The sequence below is a fragment of the Erpetoichthys calabaricus genome, chromosome 4 (genome assembly GCF_900747795.2).
Source record: "Erpetoichthys calabaricus chromosome 4, fErpCal1.3, whole genome shotgun sequence".
NCBI lineage: Eukaryota > Metazoa > Chordata > Cladistia > Polypteriformes > Polypteridae > Erpetoichthys > Erpetoichthys calabaricus.
In genome coordinates, this window is record NC_041397.2 from 162718358 (window position 1) to 162743763 (window position 25406).

The 25406-nt window shown below is 36.8% G+C and overlaps 1 protein-coding gene across 1 annotated transcript in view; it reads right to left on the bottom strand.

Annotated features, from left to right (window-relative positions):
• gucy1b2 (guanylate cyclase 1, soluble, beta 2) overlaps positions 1-25406 on the bottom strand; it is a 51678-nt gene that overhangs the window by 13881 nt on the left and 12391 nt on the right. Inside the window, exons 4-10 of the mRNA XM_051926625.1 lie at positions 21090-21250; positions 12831-12930; positions 6936-7123; positions 2748-2756; positions 2067-2178; positions 1110-1213; positions 403-619 (exon numbers count right to left, since the gene is read on the bottom strand). Coding sequence (XP_051782585.1) covers positions 403-619; positions 1110-1213; positions 2067-2178; positions 2748-2756; positions 6936-7123; positions 12831-12930; positions 21090-21250 — 891 coding nt within the window. The remainder of the gene's footprint in view (positions 1-402; positions 620-1109; positions 1214-2066; positions 2179-2747; positions 2757-6935; positions 7124-12830; positions 12931-21089; positions 21251-25406) is intronic.

The window sequence follows — 25406 nt, forward strand, 5'->3', positions numbered from 1 at the left end:
TGGTTAAGGTTCCTGCTTCATCTAACATGACTCAGTATGTTTGCACAGACTTTGAAGAATTTGGCATTGAATCATAAATACACTTACCCTTAATTTCCATTAATGTCCTGTAGTACATGATTCACTCTTTAACTGAAATAAGTCAGTCTGTTGATTTTTCTTAAGACCTTGATTAGATCAGTGTACTGTAGCAAGGTAATCATACAAAATTCATGCTAGCATTGACCCAGCAGGAAATTTAACCAATTCTCTTGGAGTTTCGCACTGCAGCAACTTAAATATATGATAAATTACTTAAATAGGGCTTTTATTTGCATGTCTCATTATAAAAGACATTTCTTGCATTTGCAAAATAAAATGACACCCATTTTGTAAATTCAAATACATTGTTGACATTCATACCTCTTAATTTGAGCGCAGGCTGATTCCTATAGAATTCAGGCATCATTTCACTGCGTGCTTTCAGTACAAATTGGCTGTTGATAAATTTTCTAATGCCATCAATGGTAAAGGTTACAGCAGGGTGAACAATGCTAAAATACTCATCCAACTGAATATCTTTAGTCTGTAAACCTGGAACAAATTTTTGAATGTTGACTCCTGCATGTTTCACTTTGAGCTGCAGAAATGAAATATAAAAGGTGAGTGAATAGTTTTACTATTTTCCTTTATTTTTTTTAACCAGATAAGAAGATAGATGCACTTATAATATTTCTTTCTATCTGTTCATCTCTGTTTTTCAATATATGTAAGTGGAATGGTAGAACCTATCCCAGCACATTGTAAGAACACATCCTGGATTGGATGCCAGTCCATCCCAGGGCACATTCACATACACATGTCCACCTAAACTGGGCTTACTTTTGTTCAAGAAAACATTTTTGAGCCTGGGAACTCTGGGAGTGAACCGGTCATCAGAGAAAGAAAATATGTAAATTCCACACAAGCAATTATCATTGTCCGCTAACCACTATACCACTATACTATCCAAGTAATATTTCTGTAGAATGGAATTATTTATGAATTTGAAAATTTGTGCTTACTGAATTAAAAAATTAGGAATTAAGCTGAAATAACTTGAAAAGTAAAGAGACAAAAAAAAAGCTTACTGCATTATCAAAAACAATATGAAAAGGGAATGCATTGCAGAAGGTTTTTTCTTCAATCCAGAGCTTCTCTGGGTAGGATGGTGTAAAATAATTAGATAAATTACCTACAACAGAAAATAAACAGATATACTGTTCACATTTAATATACTAGTATAAATCTGAAAAACAATATCTGCAAAGTTGGTCATGCTGTAGTGTTTATTTATTTTGTGAAAATTTGTTTAATTGTGTAAAATGGAGATTGGAACACAGTGTCTAAGTAATCAAGCAAACAAATTAATAGTGCATATGTGCATTAAGTAGGGGTGAGCAATACTACAATCTGTACAGTCATTTTGTGTTTCTCTACCAGAATATATCTGGGCTGATAGCCATCAACCTAGATCATATACTGTCCATCATTATACCTGATTTAAAAAAAATAAATAATTAAAAACTAAATCTTATTACTGCTTCCTGTCTTGCTATTTCCCTAATAGCGGTGCCTGCAGACAGCAACTTTATACTATTTTATGATGTTTAGTATTCCTCACCTCAATGGCAGTGGAAAGACAGAGCCAATGCTTGGCACAAGGCACTATTGCCTGAAACTAACTGCATTATGAGTATTTATACTCATGATCATTAGTAAAGTATTGACTGGAAATTATTTTCATTTTAATTCAAACAAAAAGGATGTTTTGAATAAAATATTCCTTAAGTAGCATTTTATATTGCTCAATTATGAATACAAAATTTCAGGTAATACGGCACACTATATAAGTTATTATATTTTTTATAAGTTATTTTCCCTTCTTTCCAGTATCTTCTGCAGAAAAATGTACTGCAAACATTAAACAAAACAAACTGCACACTGCTAAAGGTAGGAGGGCTACTCTACTTCATATTGACTTGAAGTTAAATTTATTCTTCATTTTCAAAATGTAAAAATGAAATAAAATGTGTGAAGAAACAAACCGTGGCTAAACATAACAATGCTCCTCACAATATCCCAGTGTGTTCTTTTTACTGGGTAATTGGGCAAAACGGAATAATTTAACTTCATTTTCTTCAGAGCCTCCTCCATCTCCTATAAAGAAAAAATACAGAAAAGATACACATACCAAACAGTAAAAAGGCACCAACATTTGTAAATAAATTATTAGCAAATACTTAAAAAACAACGGATGAATGTGTTGAGACAATGTGGCATTATCCATCCATCCATCCATTTTCCAACCCGCTCAATCCAAACACAGGGTCACGGGGGTCTGCTGGAGCCAATCCCAGCCAACACAGGGCACAAGGCAGGAACCAATCCCGGGCAGGGTGCCAACCCACCGCAGGACACACACAAACACACCCACACACCAGGGCCAATTTAGAATCGCCAATCCATCTAACCTGCATGTCTTTGGACTGTGGGAGGAAACCGGAGCGCCCAGAGGAAACCCACGCAGACACAGGGAGAACATGCAAACTCCACGCAGGGAGGACCCGGTAAGCGAACCCGGGTCCCCAGGTCTCCCAACTGCGAGGCAGCAGCGCTACCCACTGCGCCACCGTGCCGCCCTGTGGCATTATATTCTAAAATATTTAGCATTTAGTGAGTATTATTAATGACCTAATAAAGTGAACATGCAGTTTTAAATGATATACTTTTTTTATCTGGCTATTCATTTAAAGCAAAATTGTGCTTAGTCCTATAACCTACTCTCTTAAAAATAAAGGTGCTAAAATGGTTCTTCAATGTGACGCAATTGGGAAACACATTTTGGTCCCCAAAAGAACCATTCATAGGAACAGCCTTTATTTATTTAGATGCATAATAGACTCTATAAGGTAAATAATCATAAATAGGTGATCATAAATGTGTAAAATAGCAAAAGATTTCTGATTTTAAAAGAATCTTGCTGCATACAATAACACAGGCTAAGGTTTATTTATTCTTGATCTGCTGGTATTCCTGCTAGGTAGCCAAATATACACTAAAGATTTCTCGTTTGTCCACATACTAGGAACCTTTTCAAAGCCCAAAGAACCAATTTCATATGCAAAGAACCCTTCCCAGAATTATTTTTTCCTTGTCAATCAATAGTTCTACAAGTAACCACAACCCGTTATTTGTGAACTGTAGTGAATTAGAATATAGTCACCATTATTCTGTTAGTCATTAATGTGGATGAAGTAGATAAATCTCATAAAAAGCTCTGGCCATAAAAACTCTGTTCCATCCTACCAAAAGCCAACTTAGACCAAGGAGTCCAATGGCTGTTCTCTACAGTCTACAAGAAAAAGGAAGCTGACAATCATTGAAGCATTCCATGACTCTAGTGGAACAATTTACTTCAAAGGGTGAGTAGCATTTGTGTGTGTTATTTACATGTTTTAGTTTGACAGCCCATAATATAAGTAGCTGCATGTTACAAAATGGAGTTAACAATGTTTAATATTAATTATCAAATCTTAAGTAGTATTTTTTGGGAGTCCAGCACCTTGCTAATTTGCAATCATCATTAAGTTGTGTTGCTTAGGATTCATCTGCAGTAAGTCCATATAGTCCCTATGAGCAAATCAATGTAAACAGACATCTCTAATTTAACTACCAGGATATAATTTTCTTCATGCAGACCTGAAAATTACCACAATATGAAGTATATGTCAACTTTAAGTCTAGCCTTTAGTGTCTTTTGGAAGTTATCTGCATTGTCTTCTGATCAAAGATCAAAGACAGACATAAGGGTGTTGTAAGAGATAGTATCTGTACTCACTGCACACCATATTACATTTCACTGCAAAATATTCAAGGGTAAATGCATCCATCCTCGTAATTCATGTGATATATAGTACACATATATTACAAAATGGGTTAATATTACTTTTATTAATTTATTTCATATAGATCATGTCAGGTAAATTGTCAATTTTTGTAAATTTCCCTGTTGATTCTGGGGTTAATCAGGGATTGTATTTTTGTTACTACCCTGTTCACTGCTTGCATGGACTGGATGTTGGGCAGGGTCATGAAGTCCAGTGGCTGTTTGGCATCTGTTAATGAAGAAAGATTCACTGATCTTGACTTTGTCCGTGATGCAGAGGGACTTGCACAACACAAAGGATTGGGCAGAATTGTGGCAGGTGGAATTTAATATAATTAAATGTAAGGTACTACACATAGGAAGAAGAAATGATAGCTCTTTAACTTGAAAGTGTATCTTATGAAACTAGCCTATGAGTTATAGTGGAATCAATATACAAAAGTGATCAAGTAAACTAACAGGATGGTATGATATAAATCACATTGTGTGAAGTACAAGTCAAGGGACTTCAACTGAAGACATAGCAGCGCTAGAAAACATTCCAGAGAATAGTGACTAGGCTCATTTTGGGACTGAGAAGTATGAGCTATGAGAAGAGGTCAAAGGAACTGAACCATCTTTACTTTTAAGCAAATGGAGATTAAGAGATGACATCATTGAAATGCTTAAAATGATTAAAATAATTAGTACACAGGATCCCAGCTGTTACTTTAAAATAAATTCTGCAACAAGAACATGGGAACACAGTTGGAAACTTGTTAAGGGTAGATTTTGCACAAATATTTTTCTTCATGCAAAAAAACCACAGGCACATGAAATAAATGACCAAGTAGTATGATGGAGAGTAGGGCTTTAGGGACCTTCAGATCTTGACTTGATGTTATTTAGGTGAATAGGACTGATGCGATTATTGGACTGAATACCCTGTTTTTGTCACAGTTTTCTAATGTCCACAAAAACTGCCTGTAGGCCTATTTTGAGTACTGAGAAAAGCGCTATATAAATGTAATGAATTATTATTATTATTATTATTACTGTGTGATGAATATGTTGTACTGGTGGCAAAACACATAGTGAAGTTGAAAGAAAAGATAGAAAATAGAAAGTTGGTATGAACTGAAGGAGAATGCAGGATAGTCAATGGTGATGATTTTGACAGAAATTGATACTTTTTTATCAAGGTACCGGTAAATGTATTTAAAAATATAGGCAAGATGTTATTAATGTTGTAAATGACTATTACTTGAAATGGCTGATTTCTAATTTAATATACATACATGACTAATATTCTAGAGTTAGAATAGAATTTTAATTATTTTGCTCAAATGAACCAGGATAAACTGATTTTACAGGACTTTAATTACGGCATTGCAAGCATCATTGTGTGTTGTACTTGTTAATTAGCCATTTGTTCCAGTTAGTACTTTATGACCTGGGAACTGGAAATAAGTACAGAAGCCACAGAACCTGTTTTAATTAATGTATATCCTTGGAACAGATGGATGGCATAGGGTTAATTACAGAATTTACAGCTTGAGAAAGGAAGGAGAGTGGAAGTACTTAAAAGATCAAACATTTTAGTCGGAGGCATTCATCATTAGGACAAAACAGCCAAAATGTGTGATGTTTTAACACCAGCGTGGCTTGTCTGATGCATCAAAAGAAGAAAAATTACAGAAGGCGACAAAGGAGGCAACATCAGAGATTGAGACCTGTTACCATTTTATCTGGATGTCAGAAAATGCAGCCTATGGATAACACCAATCATTAAATCAAAAGTCACCCAGTACAACATCCACCCCTTGACATTTCTCACATTCAGTAAACTTTTCTAAGATTGTTTATATCCAGACTTTGCTATCCATTTTATTCTAGAATATATTTTCTTCTATTTGGTATTGTTATACAGTACATTAATAAATGTCACATTGTTTTTTATGTTTTCCATATTTTGTCTTTTATCTAGACTAATTGAAATAATAAGAGGGCGCCAAGTGTGGACAATATTGCCACTTTTTTGCCTGTGTGGTTTATCAAGGATATTGAGGTCATGACTCAATAATTAGAACAACTGTGGTAAAAGTTAGACAGCTTGGTTAGTAAGTGCTACATAACCTAAAGAGTCTTGTGTATCGTGATGACACCTGCATTTTTGTTAGTACTGGTGATAGTGAGTCCCTCTGTAGAGAATATGCAGAATATTGCAGAGTGACTGGCAATCAGCAACACTTGATTCTTTGTCTGGCTAAGATCTCTGTATGTGTTTGTGTATAACTGTGTCCTACATAGAATATTGTGGAGTGACTGGAAATTGGCACAACTTGAGACTATATCTGGATAGGATCGCTAGGTGTACTGTATGTGTGCATAGCTGTGTGCCAGTTATTCTTCAACGGTAAGAGTAGATAAATCCAATAAACATTTCTGGTAAGTCTCACAAACTTCACAATAATATACCGTATTAAGTGAGCCTTGTGATCATTGTATCCTTTTCTTCTGTTAAGTTTTTAATGAGGGGGGCATATTGAATCGAAGAAGGTGAAGTAAAAGCTCAGTTTACAATATATAATCATACTTCAAATTTGTAGTTAGCTCAGACTGATACAAAAGTTTAAAATAACCATAGATTAGTGATAGAATGGTTTGACCAAACTGAATTAAAATAGATGTACTATGAACTACAGTGAGAAAGCCCAACCTTGAAAGCATGTGGATTGTTTGACATATGCACTAAGTGTGAATTTAGACATCAAGAGTTCAGTTTTTTGTGGAAAGTTCTATTAATTATGTTGTATGTCTTTACAGCTGTGAATTCAGCAGTGTTAGAAAAGGTGAGATGTACACGCCCTGTAACGGCAGTTCTACTAGTTGCTGTTGTTATAGTAAAAGGCAGATGAGCTATACATAACTACTAGCAAAATGTCAATATGTAAAAAAAATATTATGCTTTCAAAAAAAAAAGTATATAAAATACTTTCCACCTGTAATTTTACATTAATTACTAAATAATTGTATAATTAAGGTAAACCTCTTTCTCTTCTTGTTTGCTTATGATTTTGGCATCCTTTGCTTTCCTTTTTTTCGTAGTCTTCCTTTGAGTTACTAGAAATACAACATGTTCCTTTTTGCCAGTTTGCTCCTCCTCTTCAAATTGATTCAGAACTTTCATATCCACTTCACTACTAAAGAAATCCTTTGCAACTGCTTCAATAATACCTTTGTTAATAAAAAAAACAGATAGGTAATATTGAGTTAAGTTGATATATTGTTTATTCTACAATCACTTTAAATTTAAAATTAATTTTGCAAAATATAATGCATTTACACATTATGTCCTTTTTTAGAGTATTTACTGTATGTTGGAAAAAGGCTACACAACTTTTTTCATTACTCTGCATTGCATGACAGAAAAATCATCACTGCTATTCAGCATTGCACTCTCTTAAATATTAAATGTTACTTTTATCAACTTCCTTTCTGTTAAGAATGCTGCATTGCTTACTTTTATTCAACTTCTGTCTCCACAATCACTTAATTGAGAGCACTCAATAGTCCCTGAAAATTCAGAAACGTGCCTCTTTAAGAATTTAGAGGGTATCTCATACCATAATTCCTATGTACAGAGCTTGACCAATTTTTCAGGAAATACTGCATTAAACATTATTTTGGTTTATCCAACCATTGGTGCTCTTAGTCCTCTTTATTCAGTGCAGGTTTTAGAATTAAAACAGTATCAATATAAGGATAATTAAATTGAAAATAGTCATTTATTCTTTATTACTTCTGATGTCACTTTTGCCACTCAGTATTCACCAGTGTCTGGATTTATAGAGCTCACCTAACAAAGGTAATAAAAATGAGCTTCCAAAGAATAATTATTGGCAAATGGTCTTCAATAACTAAAATATAGAAATTTTTGTATGCTTGTTCTATGCAATCTCAGAAGAAAGCAAAAGCAAAAAGTGAAACAAAAAAAAAAACCACTACAAAGACTTATGTGGAATTGAACAGAATGTTCTCATAAATACACGCATATACACAGCATAAGATATTGATATAAAGAGCTCTGTAGTACTTAAAAGACTTAAGTTGATGCCCATTTTCTGCTATCAGTCTCATGGTTTGTTTTAAGTTTAGTAGTGAGTTGGGGAAAGCTGGGAGAAAAAAGTTCATTTTCCATGGTTCAGCAAATGTGACAGTGGCTTCCCAGACCAATAACAACTTTTGCTGGATAAGCTATAACTTAGTAAACCTTCATTCATTGAAAACAATTCCCAGCTTAATAGCAGCTGATTTCAGAGAGAGAGAGAGTTATGTTGTGAGCAAAGAGGCAATCATGGTACAAGTGTGTCTGGTAAAGTTTCTATCTGTCATGAAAGCATAGAAGCCCAGAAATGTTTGGCATCTTAGCAACATTGAAAGTTTTAGAGGCTTCAATTTCAAATGAACACAGGAGCCACAGGATTACGCTTTAAGAACCTTAGCTCATTTTGTAGAAGTTGCCTTGTCAAGAACATTTAACTTACTGTTTCCAGGTGAATCGGACAAAGTGTCCACTCTTTTGGTTACTATACCAAGTATAAAAATATAAATATATATGCACACAATAACACCATGAAGGCCCAAATGTAAACTAAAACTACACTAAATGCAAAGAGATGGATGGAAAAAAATGAATTCACAGTGCAAACTCAACATGGCAGATGACCCCTATCTATAAGGGGAGGTTGATTCACGCCAAAGAACCAACAAGCACTCATATTCTCACTTCCTACCTCTCTCTAATTCTCTCTCTTAGTCAGGCCATATATTAGGTTCATATTTTAATTATTAGAATAATTAATGTCTTTTTTTCAGTTTCTATACAAATGCCTTTTCTTTGTTGGGCTGAAGTTCAGATGCCTGCTTAACATTACCTGCCATCTTGTATATCACGACTGCCATGAGATGACGGTTACATGTGTCAATCAATAATGCAGTATCATAGAAACCAGACACACAAAATAGCTACTACTGTTTTATACTTTCCTTTCCATGATACCAGCTGTGTATGTCAAGACACAACACATACTCTCTATAACATCAGCAAGCCATTGCGACCTTTCTCAGCCTTAACTTTGAGTATAGTATAACTAACCAATATACAGGGCTATTCAATATGAAAGAGCAGGTTTCAAAAAATTATTTCAAACAAACTGTATAAGACAGAAACATATTCTGCACATCACTGGATAGAGGAAAGTTCAAAGTTTGGTCCTGTGGTCCTTGAGGTTGCATGCCCTCGACATGATGCCAAACATCAAAACGGTAGACCATTTCTTGCCACAAACGAGTCAACTGGTTCCTAGTTACTGAATTCACAGCTTCCTCAATTCAGTGTCACAAATCTTGAAGATTAGCAGGCATAGGTGGAACAAACACTCTTTCTTTAATGTACCCCCAGAGATAAAAATTGCAGGGAATAAGTTCTGGGGACCTGGGAGGCCATAGATGATGAGCAAAATCTTGTTATCCACCTCTTCCAATCCATCATCCTGGAATGGTGTCGTTCAGGTAACGCAGGACCTCCAAAATGGTTTCTCTTGTGCTGTTGTCGCCATTTTACTATAAACGAGAAAAAGCACTCAGTGGCATTCACTGGTACTTTTAGACGGCTTTTAAACTTTGAACTTTCCCCCATCCAGTGATGTGTGGAATTTGTTTCTGTCTTATGCAGTTTGTTAGAAATAAATTTTTGAAATCTGCTCTTTCATTTTGAATAGCCCGAACTAGAGATGGTAAAAAAATTATCAAATACACCTATAGATATCAGTTATCACTGTCTGTATCAGAAGACTACCATGAAACTGTCCTTTAATTAAATCATTAATTTTGCTACTAAGTAATTCATTTGATTGTCACAGGAATGCCAATTTAAAACTCATGTTTAATCATCTCAGGTAAAAAAAAAAGCTAGCTTTGTTTTTGCAGAGGTTGATTACCTCAGAGATTATTCACCTCATGGTACTGGAAGTCACTTTACAATGTCCACCTTATTTGGAAAACATATTCAGTCATATACTTTTCAGATCTTCAGATATTTTGTATTGATCACAGTCAGCATCAACAGGAAAAGTAAAAAAAAACAAAAAAAACGTGTATTAAACAAGCCTACAGCCCTGTTAAAATGTATATATGTTAATGATATGCATTAACTCAAAACTTAAAAAAAAAAAAAAAACTGCAAACAAGTCAAAATCTGAACTGTGGGGTAATATGCCATGAAGCTAAAACTGATTAAAAAGCCAACAATCCATACACTTGAATGTGTACCTTTTTCTACAAACAAGGCTTATTTCAGTTAAACTGCCTTAAAGTGAAACAGATTGCAATCATCTCAAGTTGAACTACAGACTATTGGACTCTGAATCTCACTTCAGACAAGCAAGCTCTTTTTCTGAAATATTTGTTATTTCTTAACTTACTGCTATGTAATGATTGTGTCTTTATTAATTAAATCCTTGTATATGTAGATCATTTATTTTGTATCCTAACAATCATTTCTAGACATATTTTTGGAATTTATTTGTCTTGATTAATTAGGATCAGAAGGGACAGCAGCCTGGAAAATAAAATATTGATGTAATGCAAACATGACAGTTGGTTTTAAGATTATTGATTATTCAAGTATTCATTGTTAATTCCACATAGAGAGAAGCCTTTAAATTTGAGCTACATGATACACAGAATAAAGGGAGAAAGAACAGAAACAACAGGACGAGCACCCAAACAAGGCATCTGTACTTTCCAATAAAACTGGCAAAATATAAGACCTCTGCAGAGTGAAAAAACTTAAGCAGCTATGCACCTAGACTTGAAGAGACTGATCTTCACCATCTTCTGTATCTTATTATAAGTATCTCTCACTACAACTCTTTTTAAATACTTTTGCTACTATTGGTATTACTGAGTTTTGTTAATTTTGTTTTATTGTAAGAGGATGTTTATATTAGGTTGGGACAAAGTATAGTGTAAAGAGCATATACTGTAGTGTGGGTAGTTGCCATATTACAAAAGGGTTTCGTAACTGAGAAATACAAAAAAAAATTCGAAAAGTAGCTGCATAGTGAGTGGCACAGTTGTAGCTTAGGTGTAAGACAAAGTGGACATTGCCCATTCTGCTAGGCTTTCGTGGCACACCAGGCATGCTGAGAAAGCATATTTAACAGGAATGCAGGCATCCAGCTGAGCCTTCCTCCACTTGCATTCCAAGTTAAATAACTGAACTCCAGCTTGTACCAGGATCTGCCTGAACCTCATCTGATAAGAAAAGTGTAAATCAGAATTGCACTGACATCTCTCCAGATGCCCTTTTGCAGACCTCTTGTGCCAGACGGCGTGAAATGGACTCAAGCAAGGACAAAGATCTATAATTCAAAGGATGAGAACTAAAATGGATAGAAGAACCCATATATTAAAAAAAACACTGATTCTGTACCTGGAAGGTTCCACCTTCCTTTGAAGCCACATGCACCCCATCTGTCAAATGTGGGAAGAAGAAAAGAGAGAAGACAATGGCAAGTTGAGAGAAGTTCAGGGATTCTATCGGGGAGGACGAAATATGCAAAATTACCTTCTGAAACCTGATCTCTAAAACCTAAAAAGATATAACCTGCTCTTCCTTGGATACCCAAATCCAACAAACTGTTCTCTTTGTGCATCAAAGAGCTGAGATCCAGTTTGCCAAGCTAAACACTGAGCCAGTATGTAGGCTGAGAAGCGGCCATCACTTCAAGAAGGGAAATTCAGCATCTAAACTCTTGTGCCAGAAAGAGTAATGCTTTTCCCTAAGTTTCAGACAACACAGCAAAGGGCCTAACATCAGAAGCAAGTTGAGAAAGCAGTAGCACAGCAGTGACAAGAATCATGCAGCACAAAGACAGAGTGCATTGCAATGTATGAGCAATCCTACATTTGAACCCAGATCAAGAACAAAGTAACAACTCCACACAATATTAGACATCATCCATAAAGACTTGGTATTGTAAAACAATAGTGCCAAGAAAACTAGAACTCTAAATACCATTAAATAGCCATCCCTTGTTATATATTTTTCTGTTTAGTGTATCTGCTTCCAGTCTTATATGTCAATATATACATGCACTTATCATACTTCTGTAATATTTGTGTTTATCAATAAATTGTATTATTGTTTCGTAAAATGAATGTGTCCTCAATTACCTTGATATAGGTCTAAAAGTTGGAGATCCACTTCCAAAAGCAGAGGAAGATGAGGTAAATAAATTAAGAGCCTTACCGAATTATTAGATTAATTACCAGTATTGCCAAAGGCAAAACTGTTAAATAATTAACCAAGTTAGAATTTTTTTTTTATTTTTTTAAAATCCCACATTATTATAGCACCCTCTTGGGAGGGCGACTTATTGATCAAAAAATCCTACATAGGTTTGAAGACAACTGTTTGGTCTGCTTATGCAGTAAGCGACTTTGCTTGAAGCAGCCGTTTACATGCAGGAAAAAGCTATACACATGGGGCAATACAAAAATGCTACATTAAAGTTCAAGTAAATTTCCACAATAATACAATCAATAACCATATACTTTAGTTTATATTTGGCATTTGTTTGAACTTAGGTGAATATTCATTTTCTCCAGAAATAAAATATCTCATTGCATGTTGCTATTTTTTTTTTTTTCTTTAAAATTGTTACAATGGTAATACTAAGCTCTTTTAAATGTATTCTTTCATAACTTATCCCTATTAACAAGCACAGAGCTCAGGATACATTTATAAATTTAGTTAAAACAAACCACAAAATAACATTTGATTAAAAAAAACTACATGCACAAAACTACTAATACAGTATAAATATACTACATACAGTATAGTACATATGCATGTAATTATAATTAATTTGCTTACCTGGCACTATGTGATAGAGACCTCGTCTGTCAGAATAATAATGCAGCAGCATCTCTCCATCTGCCGTCCTTTCCACTCTAAAAGATGGTGCATTCATTTCCTGTTTACAAAGATACTTCTTATAATATTTATACTTACTGCTCTCCAGTTAAAACCCAAAGATATAATGAAATATGCATAGGGCCAATTAAAATCATATATATAAGCAAGAAGGAATAAAATAAATAAAAGATACTGGAGAAGTTCAGAAACGAAAAATGTTGGAAGGTCATGTAAAACCTTAATTGTCAAAATTTGATTTACTTTCTTCTTATAAATATATTCATAGAAAATTAATTAAATGTCATATTTTTTATTTCCTAATTATTTTTATCTTCTAATTACATTAGATTTAGTGAGAAAAGAATTACCTTCAGACGTTCCGTTAATCAGAATTTAATGCTCACTGTAGAAGTATCTTCAGATATTTATGAATACTGTAAATTATGTGAAAACTATCTAAGAGCAGTGTCCTACATTCCATCTAAATTTTGAAGTCTATGTACTATTGTTTAAATCCAGGTACTGGCACTGCTCATGTGGCATTTCTATATTGTCCTCACAGTGATATAACTTTTTTTCCTAACTACACCAGTTTCCTTCCCACATCTCAAAGATTTTCATGTTAAGTGTAGTGACTAAGTGGACATGCATGTGTGACTTTGTCCTACAATGGACTGCACACCACAAAAATTTGCTCCTACCTAGCATCCAGTGTTGCAGGAATAGCCAATGGCTTCCCATTTGTACAAACTGGATAAGTGAGTTACAAAACAATGAATGGCTACTGTAGTAGAATGGTGTGATCAATGTATTTCAACAGAATAAAAATGGAACATTTACCTGCAACACTGGAAAAAAAAGTCTAATTTTAAACACCAAATAAGGTTGTTTCCTTGCTGTGACGAAAAAGAAAGACAGACTGAAATATCTCATAAACAGTCTGTGTTTTTTATGTTTAATAAGATTTCATAGTTTGCATTTTTGTTAAAAAAAAAAAAAAAAAAAAAAATTTTTCTAGAAATCTTAAGAACAGGATGGCATGGTAGTACAATGGTGGTGCGGCTTCCTCCCAACAAGGAGAGTCACTGGTGCTCCCTGCATGTCCATGTGAATTTCTTCAAAGTGCTCTGGTTTACTCCCACAGTCCTAACATGCAGGTTAGGTGAATTGGTGTAGCTAGATTATCCCAAGTGTGTGTTTAAGTGTAAGGGTGTTCACACTGCGACAGACTGGTGCCCTGTCAACGGGTTGTTCCTTCTTTGCACCTAATGATTACTTGGATGGGCTCCAGCTTCCCCAAGACCCTGGTCAGGATCAGTGGGTTTGAAAATGGATAAATGCATTCTGATTTATTTAATAACAGGTTAAAGCCTACTTTAAATGAGCTACAGAAAATATCATTTAATGAAGTTTTATTAATGGAAGTGATGTGAAGAAGTAAGCACACCCCTTGAAATGTTTTTTTCATTTTTAGCATATGTGGTACAACAAGTATCTATAGATAAAGGTGGTAAAATAGAACAAAGCCACTTGACTTGACATGAGGGCCACAATGATGTCATGGGCCATTCTGCATGCGGAATGAAAAGTTCCTCCGCACATTAGAAGGCAGCAGGGAAACCTATTGTTATATACAGTACCTAGTAAATATATATGTGCATTAGTGATGCTGAAATAGACTGATCCATCTTCTCTAATTATAATACCGTTAAGGTAGTTATTTAAGATAAGGAAGGAATAAGTTTCAAGGTAAAGTAGTAATACTCACTGATCAAGGTGCTGGACAATGGTGACATTTTACATGTTGATTCGCAAATCCAAGTAAGAATTTCACTGTACCCTTTACATGTGGCAATAATGAACTTATTAGCCTCTGTGCCTGAGGTGCCTAACAACCGCACACACACAAAACTTCAGCACCAATTACTGTTACTCATGTCCAAGGAGTGTGCATTTTCAAGTGAGCTTGCCCCCCAAAATTCTATTTACCTATATCTTACAGCATAATAAACCTCTGAACTGTATAGAGAATATATATTTTCAGTAGTGAGCTTAAGTTAATATATACATTTTAACTATATTTCTGTATCTCAAAAACAAATCATTTAATAAGAATAAATTTTGCTGCGTTGTTAGCATTGTAAAATGCTAGAAATCTGTCAATTTTAAGTAAAACAGCCCCATTGGATTTTATTCTACATAGATAACTACATATTCTGCAGATTTGTACAATAATGTATTACATTTTTATTTGTGCAAAAAAGTTTGCAAAATGTACATGAAAAAGATAATACATAATGGTCTATCACCTTTGCTGATACTTGAAGTATTGATTGTATGATTGATCAAAGAATCTAAGGAGTGGTAATAGTTTTGCAAACATTGTACCAGACTGTGGTCAGGTTTTAAACCAGAAGCTAGACTCAAGTGGTAGCTTTCAATCTAATATCCATCCTCACCTATGGTCACCACTGGATAGTGAATAAAAGAATTACACTGAAAATACAAGTGGCTGAATTTACAGTATGTTTCTGTGCAGGTTTTCTGAGCCTACTCTACATTGCTGAATTTAAAGTTTGACAATATGTAAGGAGCTTGTGTGCAATCTCAGCTATGGGAGGACACGGCTGAGATGGTTTGAGCATGTAGTGAGATTGATCTGGGTGCCTCCCATAAAAGGTCTGCCAGGCACAGCTCTTTGGGAGCAAACACCAGAACAGATGCAGGACACCCAGCAAGGATAGTATAGAAGGGCTGGAGATATCTCTATAAGTATCTGCAAATGTGTGCAGGTTTTTTCCTTCTAATGAGGCTGCTTAATGTGAAAGTTTAGACCACAGCTTACAAGGATGATTTTAACTTTCTGAACATTGACTGAGAAGCACCTATTGGGAAAAGCTAAAGAGGAAACTGAAATGGTGCAGATGGCAAATGACTGTTTTTCACCCAGTTTGTCTCAAGCTCAGCACTAAAGACAGAGTAATAAGAGCAAAAGTTACTGATACTTTAAGCAATAGTGATCACAATATGGTCAAATTTGAGATAATCTTTGAAAACACAGAAATGTACATCAAAATGAAGACTTCTAACTTGAGGAAAGCAGACTTTATGGGGACAAGGATGCATCTACAAAATATCAAATGGAAAAGCAAAAACTCAGCAACTATAAATGACAGTGTCACTTCAGAGATCTTCTGATCCAGGATCAAAATAAGTTTATTCCAAAAAGCAAAAAAACTAAAAAAAAAAATGGCCAAAATGGATAAATAGTAGTATCATTAAAAAAGTAAAACTGAAAAGATTACAAGAAAATTTTTAAAATGGCAGATAATTCTGTCATAGAGGAATACTGAAAACTACAGCAAGAGATCAAAAAAGCATTTGGTATACGTCAAAGGTGAAACTAAAACAAAAATTGTCATAGAAGTCAAAATGAACAGCAATCAGTTTTTTCAGTACTACTCCTGGAAAAAAAGGTAAAAGAGAATTTTAAAAACCTTATGGCCACAAATGGAGTAATTGTTGAAAATGAAAAGAATATAGCAAATGAACTGAACAAATATTCCACCCAAGTAATTATAATGGAAGAAACCAGTAAAATGTCTCATGCAGAAGTAAAAACAAATTCTGAGTTCATAGATTTTAAAATCAAGGATTCAGATTGCCTTCAAACCTTCAATACATTGAAGACTAATCATCATCAGAATTCCCTCTATTGGCACAGTACAATAATGTGTACTATAAATTTGTCGATAGTATTGGTGCAACATACAAGGACAACACTGAATACAAAAAGATTTATATAAGAAGGTAAAATGATAAAGTTAGATGCCGCATACAAGGGTGATACAAAAAAATATAGAGATAGTAGGATTAAAATGTCCAGGCAGTCTAGTGTGCAGGTATATATACAGTAGATACTGAGTAGAACCTCAACCCTGATTAGTAAGGATAACTACCGTATATGTGGAAAAAACTGTTTAGGTGACATGTTGTTTTAGCTTTCACTGCACAAACACATTTGCCGGAAGGAAGTCTTTGCAACAGGTGATGCCATGAGTGAGACAGATCGGAAATGATCTTTGTGACCCTCTTCCTTACCCTGGACTCATATAGGACTTTAATGTGCAGTATGTTATAGTTTATGATCCTTTCACAGGCTTTAATAATGTGATGTAGATTGGCCTTAGCCTGCACAGAGGCAGCACCAAACCGAATAGTTATAGATAGGGTCACAATGGACTCAATGATGACTGTGTAGAATTGGACAAATATTGCTTGTGTGAGACTGAATTTCCTCAGCTGATGTAAAAAGAACATTTTCTGATGGACTTTGTTAATGCATGTGATGCTATTGATCCACTTAAGGTTTTATGACAGCACAGTGCCAGGAAACTCAAAATGATTCTTTCATTCTAATGGCTAAGCCATTTATAGCAAGTGATAACTAAGCAGGTGACTGTTTCCTGAAATCTGTGATCATCTCCTGAGTTTTTTGAATGTTAAGGTCCAAATTATTATGGCAGATTTTCTTCCTCTTGTCTGTATATGGATTCATCATTGTTGAGTCCTATTAATTGAGTCCTATTGAGGCTTATTAATGTTATGTCATCTGCAAATTTAAGAAATTTCACAAATAAAATCGGTAGAGGTACAGTCATTTGTTTAAAGTGAGAAGAGTATGAGGAAAGGACATATACCTACTGTGCAACAGTATTAAGGGTTAATGGGTCAGATATGTGTGCCCAACTGCATATACTGTTTCTTCTTTGTTAGAATGTCTGTCAAAAGTCTGTGATCCAATGGCAAATTGAAACCCTGGACTTGATGGGTTCTTACCAATTGTATTGAAAGAAAGAAAGAACGATGTCATGTAAACCCTTATTAGACATATTTCAGCAGTCACTTCAGAAAGTAGATGTACCGGAGGACTGGAAAGTTGCAATTAATTGTGACTCGACTCTTCAAGAAGGGTGACAAAATGGATCCTAGTAATTACAAACTAATTAGTCTTACATCTGTGCTATACAAAATTATGGAAACTATAATAAGTAACAAATTAGAAAATTATCTAAAATAATATTCTAAATAGCAGCCATCATGGGTTTATGAGAGGAAGATTCTGCCAAACCAGTCTTTTAGATTTTTTTGAAGAAGCAACTGGAATAGTTGACAAAATCAAAGCATACAACATAGTTTCCCTAAACTTTCAAAAAGCATTTGATACAGTCTTACACCAAAGATTAATTCTGAAACTAGAAGCAGTAGGCATCAGATGTAACTTACAAAACTGGATCTCTAGTTCAGTGTTTCCCAGCCTCAGTCCTGGGGACCCCCTGTGACTGCAGGTTTTTGTTCCAACCAGATTCCTAATCAGTGACAACACCTGATAACACTGTTCTCATTTAATTAGCTGGTGTTATTTTTCTTTTATTCTACATTCAGTAAAGCACAGCAGCATGACATTTTACATTTATAAGACATTTAGAAATATTTCTGCTTTTGCTATAGATTTAAATGCTTAACTCTCTTTTGTTGATTTAATTTATATTTTTTTAAGTTTTTCCCCTTCGTTGTATCTTATTAATGACAATTAAAAATGAGCAGAGCAGATACGCTGGCAAACAACACTGAATAATCAAAGGCTGCAAGTACTTTAGCATCAGACCAACTAATTAGTAAATAATGGATTAATTAAACAATTAGAACACCTAGAAATGTAGAATGAAAATCAAGATGAAAATATTGTTCAAAAGATAAAAATACATTCCCCCCCATTTAACTGCTTGGTACATTTCTCTCTCTCTCTCTCTCTCTCTCTCTCTCTCTCTCTCTCTCTCTCTCTCTCTCTCTCTATATATATATATATATATATATATATATATATATATATTTACCAAACTTAGTTTTCTAATTTCTATATTCTTCCCAAAACACAGAACTTGGGAAATAACACATCACTTATTTAGCCCAGGAGTCCAATTAAAAACAGAAGCTGACTGGAACAAAAACCTGCAGCAACAGTGTGCCCTCAGGACCGAGGTTGGGAAACACTGGCCTAGTTAGTTAACTGTCAGGAGACAAAAAACACAAAGAACAGGAGAATGCTCCATATGGCGTAAGGTCATCATTGGAGTCCCTAAGGGGTCTGTCCTTGGACCATTACTTTTTGTGATTTATATTAATGACGTTGATTCTCGTATAGTTAGTAAACTTGTTAAATTTGCAGATGACACTAAAATTGGAGATATGTCAGAGACTGAGGAGGCAGCAAAAAGAATTCAAAATGACCTGGACAACCTTCAAAACTGTACAAACACCTGGAAAATGCAGTTTAATGTAGGAAGGTGTAAAGTGTTACACGTAGGCAAAAGGAACATTAATTATAAATACAAGATGGAAGACACTGTAATACAGGGAGCAACCCATGAAAATGATTTATGGGGTTATGATGATGCAACATTTTCATCAACTAAACAATGCACAGAAGCAATTAAAAAGGCAAATAAAATGTTAGGTTATATCATAAAAACTGTTGAATTTAAGTCAAGGAACATTATGCTCAAACTATATAATACACTAGTAAGACTGCATCTGGAGTTTTGTGTGCAGTTCTGGTCACCACAGTACAAGAAAGACATAGCAGCACTAAAAGCTGTCCCAGGACTTAAGGGCATGCCCTACTTTGACATACTCAGAAAATTAAACCTGTTTAATTGCAAGCAGAGGAGACTGCTAATGAGGACCTAATCCAGGTATTTAAAATCCTCAAAGACATTGATAAAGTGGAGCCAGCAACATTCTTTCAGTTTAAGGGTGAATTACATACTCCATACATCAGTGGAAATTAAGGGGAAGTGCATTTAAAACTGATGCCAGGAAGCACATCTTTACACAAAGAGTTGTGGGACTCCGGAACAAACTACTGAGGCATGTAGTTGCAGCAACCTTGATAACCTTTAAGAAAAATATGGATGAGATATTGGGATAGCTTAGCTATTAGCTAAACAAATGGGCTTGTTGGAATGAATGTTTGTCAAATTTCTTATTTTTTAAGCCCAAATAGAGCTGTCATAAATAAGAGAAGAAAAAACAAATACAGATCTAATAAAGGCCTCACAGCACAAAGTGGCTTAAAATAATGGCAGAAACAAATAAACTCCAGAGGCTGTGAGTATGTCTAATACCTCCAGTACCATAGCTTAGGGTATATACTGTAGAGTACAAGAATAAATGTGCCATTTTCAGACCATGCTGGATTTCTCTACCCTGCCAATGTGCTTGCATGGTTATTTCCACTTTTCCTACTGAAAATGAATCAGAAAATACATTTTTGCGATGGATATTTTTAGCAAGAGACAACTATAACCCAAAGTTGACCATAAATGTCACCTTTAATGAAAAATGGGATTTCTTTACAGAGTGTATTTTTCCCAGAATAGCAGTGAGCTACCTTATAAAGCAGTGTCTCTATATAAATTGGAAGCAGATTTTATTAGGTTATAATTCCTTCCAGCATTTGTCTCCTAGTTTATTGCTGTGTTAGATCTATGTGAAGGAATTACAACTTGAAACTGACATTAGTTATCCTGCTATCAGAACTTAATACAATATACAGTAGATTACTTTATGTGTATCCTTACACAGTCCTACACTGTAAAGTCCTTCCACAATATGCATCTGATTCTATTTCAGTCTTTTGTGTTTAGGACAGGAGCTCCTTATTTTCTGTGTTAGACATACTGGCATAGTTACAATATAAACACTTGGTTAGAGCAACCTGCAAAATTATGTTAATGTTGCTTACATTTTACAACAGCTTTGTGATTTAGTTGAGGTAAAAAATGTATATGTATGAAGGTAACAACATTTCAGCTAAAGGAACTATTCTTCTATTTATGATCCCAGATAATTTGATATATTTCAACTCCTCAGATTTCAAGGGTAGAATTATTCCTGTTTTAATAGTTTATTGCAGAAATTGAATATACTTTACAAGTAAACTTTACCAGTAAGCCTGTTAATTTAAAATATTCATTTGCTAGCTTTCTCTTTTCATCTTTTTAATTCAGTAGCAAATTATGGTGGGTCAGCATGTCAAACTGAGGTTTAATATACTGGAAAATACAAATTATATTTCCATTTGTTTTTTGTTTTGTAATACTACTCAACACATTTTAACAAAATGAGCCATTTGAATATCAGTGTGCATTTTACCTGATATGAGAGGGCAAGGTAACTATGAAGAGCATCTAGATTTTCAATGAATTCCATGAGGCTTCTTCCAAGCGTACGCAGCATTCTGTCATAACCAGACATCTTGCAAAAACTAAAGAAAAACTCACCAAAGAGTTTCAGCACAGCTTCTGCAGACACGTCTGTAAAATATGAAGGTTCACTGACAAATCACAACATTACCAATCCATAAAAATAAACACAGTTGAAATTTCCTACTCCATTTATAACTATTGATACCTTAGTTTAAACAAAAGGTTGACTATTTGCACAGAGAACTGATCCATTCCTTAAAAGCTTGTTTAATACAAGCCCTCTTTAGAACTAATTGGCAATTCTCAAGCACCTAACAAGCTGAATAGGTGATAATAGTTGATTCTTCATAGGTATACAAATTAGAATTTAAATATACAGTAAATTCATACTCTGGTGATACTACAGTTATGCTTTTTAAAATGCAGATACATTCTGATTTTCTTCATTTGTTCATTTTCACAAGGCACCTTGCTACCACTGTTAAGCATCCCAAATAAATTCTCTTAGAAAGTCCCCTTATGTTATTTGGATCCTGTTTTAAGACCACTGCAGAATACCATTATTCCATTATATATCATACCAAGCAGTAATTAAATGTAAGACAACTAAATTATTGAACCAAAATAAAATAATGAAACATTTCAAAATAATTTGATGACTTTTATTTAAGTATGCATTTTTTTACGTTTATATATATATAATATATTGAGAAAAGGCGCTATATAGGCGCCCGACCCGACACAGACTGACACGGAGGCACACGTAAAAATAAAACAGAAATGTATTCTTCTTTAGCTGGTGTGGGGGGCACGTCTTCCCCGTCTTCCCCAGCCACAGCACAGTCCCAAAAACAGCAACACAAAAACCACACTAATTCTTTTTTTCCTCCACCACTCCTCCCAAGCAACCTCGTCCTCCTCCTCGTGATTCCAGCTCCCGGAGTGGTGGCTGCTGGCCCCTTTTTATAGTTCACCCGGAAGTGCTCCAGGTGCTTGATTGCCGAGTTCCGGCTGCACTTCCAGGTGTGGTAAATACGCTGCCCATACGGGCTCAGGAGTCCCAGCTGCAGCACCCCCTGGCAGTGCCTGCAGGACCCAACAGGGCTGCACCCAACTCCAATTCCCATGGAGCCCTGCGGGAAACCGAGGCACCGCTCCAACCCAGGGGGGCGGCCATCTAGCATCCAGGGGGAGGTATTGCACTGCCCAAGGCTTCTCCCCCTGAATATAGAGTGCAGGGGTGACCCGGCCGGGCATGAACCCTGGCCACCTGCCACATTGCCCCTCTCTCAGCTGAGCCCCATTTGGCACAGTGGCACGTCCTGCAAGGGCTGGTCTTCTCCAGGTTGGGGAGTCGGTGTCTTCCAGTCCAGGAAACACAAGCAACAGGCCTGGGGGTGTTGCCCCGATGTTCACGCACTTCTGACGTCCTCTCTGGACAACACCGTCAGCCATGACCAAAGCGGCCGCAGTTATAGCAATGCCACTCCCCTCCAAGCCGACCTCTGCAGGATCGGAAGCAGGACGGGAATTCCAGCCCCAACGTCCACCCAGCTGAGGGCTCATGAAGTCTCCGCCCCTCTGCAGCACAGCCCTCAACTATCTGCTCGCAGACGGGCTCACGCTGCGCCCTGTCAGGAGTCCTCGTCTTCTTTTCCCGGGTTCTCCTTCTGTGCTCTGGGGTACACTGACGTTCTGGGTCCCCTTACGGGAAGAAGAGGGACCCCATGTTGCCTGCACCCTTTTAGACACTCGCGAGACCGGTGCCGGCAGTTGAGGCAAGGCTGTTTGGCAGCCAATGTCTACTAGCTGCCTACCCGCGCACTCCTCTACTGCACTGTCAGTCATCGCGGTTGCGTCTCATGTAGGAGGAGGGGCGGCTTGGTAAGCAGAACTGACCAATACCACCGCCATTGCACTCCGCCCTCCCCTTTCCTGTACGGCACAGGCGTCACTCACCTGTACCGCCACATCCTGCTGGCTGGAGAAAGCAGTGCCGCGCCAAGTTTCTTCTCCAGCCTCTCCTTCGTCTCCTGCAAGGTCTGAAAAACCTGAAAGAGGGCCTGCAGGGGTAGGAGGATGCCCTCCAACTCCCGTGCAGCCAGAAGCAGGTTAGTCTCCTCTGGCCGACCGTGAGCCATCGAGGCCCCTTCGGGTGTTCTTCAGATTCGGGGTGGAGGTTCGTTGTTTCTGCCTGTGAGTTTTTATCGGCGGGGAGCCAACACACATCCTCCACCCCCTTACCTGACATGGTGAGGTCTTCCTGGCTCTCCACCGCCCCCACCTCCCATGACATGACATCATCGGGGTGAGATTCCAGGCATTTGACCTCCAGCTGTTGTCTTTCGGCAAGCATCAGGCCCAGGTCAAAATCTCGCGATTGCTCGCCTCGCTGTCGTCCCACGGATCGACGAGCTTAGGCCAACAGCACGGACCCGATGGTTCACCATCTAGGAAGTAGGCATGTGAAAAAGCGGAATATCCCCAGGGCCAATCACTCCCAGGTCCAACACCTACCTCCTGACGGATCCCACCTCCCGGAGTTTGTGTATTCCGGGTGGCCTCACATTGCAGCATGCCGACCTGGGCTTCCTTGGCAACAGCTTGCGAGTTGGCACCCACTGCTTTGGGAACCCTCCTGGCTTTCTTCTTCTCCATGAATGGTGCGGTAGATTTTCAGAGCCCTTTTGTATTTTGCGGCTTCCTTGCCACATGCATTTGCCTCGTACTGCTGTGCCAGGTCGTCACACAAATGTAAATGCAGGTCCCTGCCTTCCAGACAGCCAGGAATCCTGCTGGCTATGCCATAGTGTTGACGGAGTTGAACACCCCGTCATGTATCTGAGTCGGAAACTATTGGACCGAGAAACCAGGTATGCGGCAGTGGAGTGGGAAGCCCTGGCGATTAAGTGGGCTATTACTCAGCTGAGATACTACCTCTTAAGCCGGGAGTTCACCCTTGTTACGAACCATGCACCATTACAGTGGATGGCCTTGCACAAGGAGTCAAACCCTCGTGTCACGAGGTGGTTTTTGGATCTGCAGCCTTACAAGTATTCGGTCGTTTATTGTTGGGGTTCCCTGCAAGCCAATGCCGATGCACTTTCTAGGTGTCATGACCTCACGGCCAGATACGCCCGACCCGAGGGGTCTGGGCTGAGGGGGGCTTGTGTCACACACGTGCACATGGGAGCCAGCCACAGGGACCAAAAGAAAGGAATTCCATGCCCAGCCAGAGGGTGGTGGGGTGCATTCAACCCTCTTATTTTGTCCCCGCAGACCAGACACGGGAAATTCCACCTGAATACAAAGACATCACTTCCACCTCAGTTCTGAAGACATCACTTCCTGTCCCAGCCCCAAGGACCACAGCACTTCCACCAACCTCCCTATAAAAACCCACTCCCTTCCTCTGTTGATCAGTTCTGTTTTGGACTCCGTTCTGTACACTATTGTGTTCAATATTTTGCTTATTTTGCAGCCAAGGTCAAGTACACGGGTGGCTGCCCCAAACCTTTGTCTTGTGTCAAGGTGTCTTATTTTACAATATATATTAATGTACTTTTTCATGTGGTAATTTATTTTGTATTTGCTATTTATTTTTTTCATTTTGGGACAAATGGTATTCCATAGACAACAAGAGGACGCTCATTAAAAGACAAAGAAAGACATCAATTAAACAATCTGCAGCTTCCCCAAATACAGGTCAGGATATCTGTGCATTGAAGTGGACAAATAAAACTCACTTGAAAATAAATTTACTTTAATATGTACCAAATATGAATTTGACCAGAGATTCAATCTTATTAATAATTAATACTGAAAGTCAGTGTGTATTTAACAGTAGAATATCAGTGTATATTCAAAGGTAACAACTTAATCAATAAAATAAAATGGCAAATTTAGCTTTTTGAATGGATGTGGATGTGTAGCAGTGCTAGCATCTTATAGAATGAGAAAACCATGATAGTACTGTATATACTGTGACTATGCAAAGTATTCACCTCTTGGATGTCTTCACTTTATTTTTATACAAATTTGAATCACAATGGATATAACTTTTTTTTCAGCAATTAACAGAAAAAGACCTGCAAAATGATCTGAATTAATTACAAATATAAAACATAAAATAATTGATCACATAAGTTTTTACTCACTTTAATACAATGCACCAAAATCATCAATGGTGCAGACTTGCTTTTAGAAGTCACATAATTAGTTAAATGGAGATCTCCTGTCTGTAGTCAAGGGGTTTCCATTGACT